The 1,695-nt window shown below is 58.3% G+C and overlaps 1 protein-coding gene across 1 annotated transcript in view; it reads left to right on the top strand.

The window, feature by feature from the left end:
* The first annotated feature begins 355 nt into the window (after positions 1-355).
* Positions 356-1,695, top strand: part of UACA (uveal autoantigen with coiled-coil domains and ankyrin repeats) — an 87,368-nt gene continuing 86,028 nt past the window's right edge. The window contains exon 1 of the mRNA XM_012801973.2: positions 356-454. Coding sequence (XP_012657427.1) covers positions 377-454 — 78 coding nt within the window. The 5' untranslated portion in view covers positions 356-376. The remainder of the gene's footprint in view (positions 455-1,695) is intronic.

Genomic DNA, 1,695 nt, shown 5'->3' with positions numbered 1-1,695 from the left:
TCACACCGCTAGCCACGCACCCGAGCCGCTCCACTAACTAAAGTTCCTAAACTTTTCCTACAGCGGTGAGAGGAAGGGTGTTATTAAGTTTAAAAGGGAAGTCCCGCCCCCTTCCCGGATTCCGATTGGCTGTAGCCGGTCCACCCCCGTCAGGACTGCAGTATGATTGGCTGGAGGAGAGGAGCCCGGCCACAGACCCCAGCCGTCCAGAGCTGGGGCCCCCAGGTGGCAGGTGGGGCCGGTACTGTCGCGCCGCCTCCGCCGCCGCCGCAGCCTCCTTTTTCTCCTCCTCCCGGCTAGCAACCCTCAACTTGAGGGTTCGCGCGCGGGGTAGGCGGGTCGCTCCGATTGGAAGCGAGACGGCGGAGAGTTGGCCATGAAGAGCCTCAAGTCCCGCCTGAGGAGGCAGGACGCGCCCAGCCCCGCGTCGTCCGGCGCCGCCGCGGCCAGCGCGGTGAGTCCCGCGTCCCGGGCTTCCCCGCGCTCCCCTCGCGCAAGCCGCGCAGCCCTCCTCCGCTGGCCCTCAGCCCGACCTGCTCTCGCGGCCCTGGCAACTTCTTCCTCGGGCCGGGGCTCCGCGTCAGCCGGGAGACCCTTCCCTCCTCCGCACCCGAGCCACCTTGGGTCATTTCCCCACCCCTCACTCCCAAGTCTCTGAAGTGCTGGAAGAAAGCCCAGTGCCGCGGGGCTTCTCGCTCCCTGCTAAAGCCGGCATTCCTGGGTTATCCCTCCGCCCAGCCCTGCCCGGGTGACCCCCTCGCCCCCGTCTTCTCCCGGCGTTTGTGCGGCTTCCCACGCCGCATGGGTCAGGCTCCGCGGGGCCGGACGCTGGGGGCCCCTGCATCCCCGGGGTTTGGGATTCGCGCCCGACAGTCCAGGTGGGCAAGGCTGCGCACCCGGCACCTCCCCACCCGGACTCCGGACCTTCCTCGCGTCCGAGACTCAGCGTTGAGCCCTGCTGAGCTGGGTGGACCCGATCTGCTGGCCCCTGTCGCTGTCACTGGGAAAGTTTGATTTTTGAGTGAAGCCAAGGGAATTGGCGTAATTGTAAAGACAAAGCTCCGCACGGGTGGTGACCCGGGGATCGTGAAGTCGGGATGGTAGTGGCTATGTTGGGCCCAGTAAATCTCACCTGTGGGGCAGATCTGTGTAGGGCAGCCCTTCGGGGCAGATCTGCAGCCCGGCCTCAATATGCACACTAAGGAGTAGTTAAGGCCTTTTTTACCTGGCAGGAGAACAGAAATCTTGAGAAACAGCCTGACCGCAGATGTTGTGATTTAGATAAATTTGGCAGGCTGGAAGAATGGCGATGTCATAAAAATTCTATGGTACTAAAATATTTTAAAAGTCTCGAAGAGACAAATGTAAAGGAGATGTAATGCGCAAACAGATCAGTTCTTAGTTGGAGTAATTAAAATGGACCTTTATAATTTTACACAGATTTTTACCAAAGGATTATATGTACTTTTTATGAGAATATTAGTTAATCTGCTTCTGCTTTTGAGTTAATTCAGAATTGTGCCTTTCTCGCCACCAAACTATATGTAGGATTGTTTCACTTGTGGACATTGTGGAGGAACTAGACTTTTAAATTCCATTAAAAAAAAAAAAAAAGATGGAGGGCGGTGCCTGTGGCTCAAGGCGTAGGGCGCCTGCCCTATATACCGGAGGTGGTGGGTTCAAACCCAGCCCCGG

The sequence above is a fragment of the Otolemur garnettii genome, unplaced genomic scaffold (assembly GCF_000181295.1).
Source record: "Otolemur garnettii isolate 467f Iridium unplaced genomic scaffold, OtoGar3 scaffold00011, whole genome shotgun sequence".
Taxonomy (NCBI): domain Eukaryota; kingdom Metazoa; phylum Chordata; class Mammalia; order Primates; family Galagidae; genus Otolemur; species Otolemur garnettii.
Note: the sequence above shows the minus strand (reverse complement) of the source record. Positions and strands in the feature narration are given on the sequence as shown.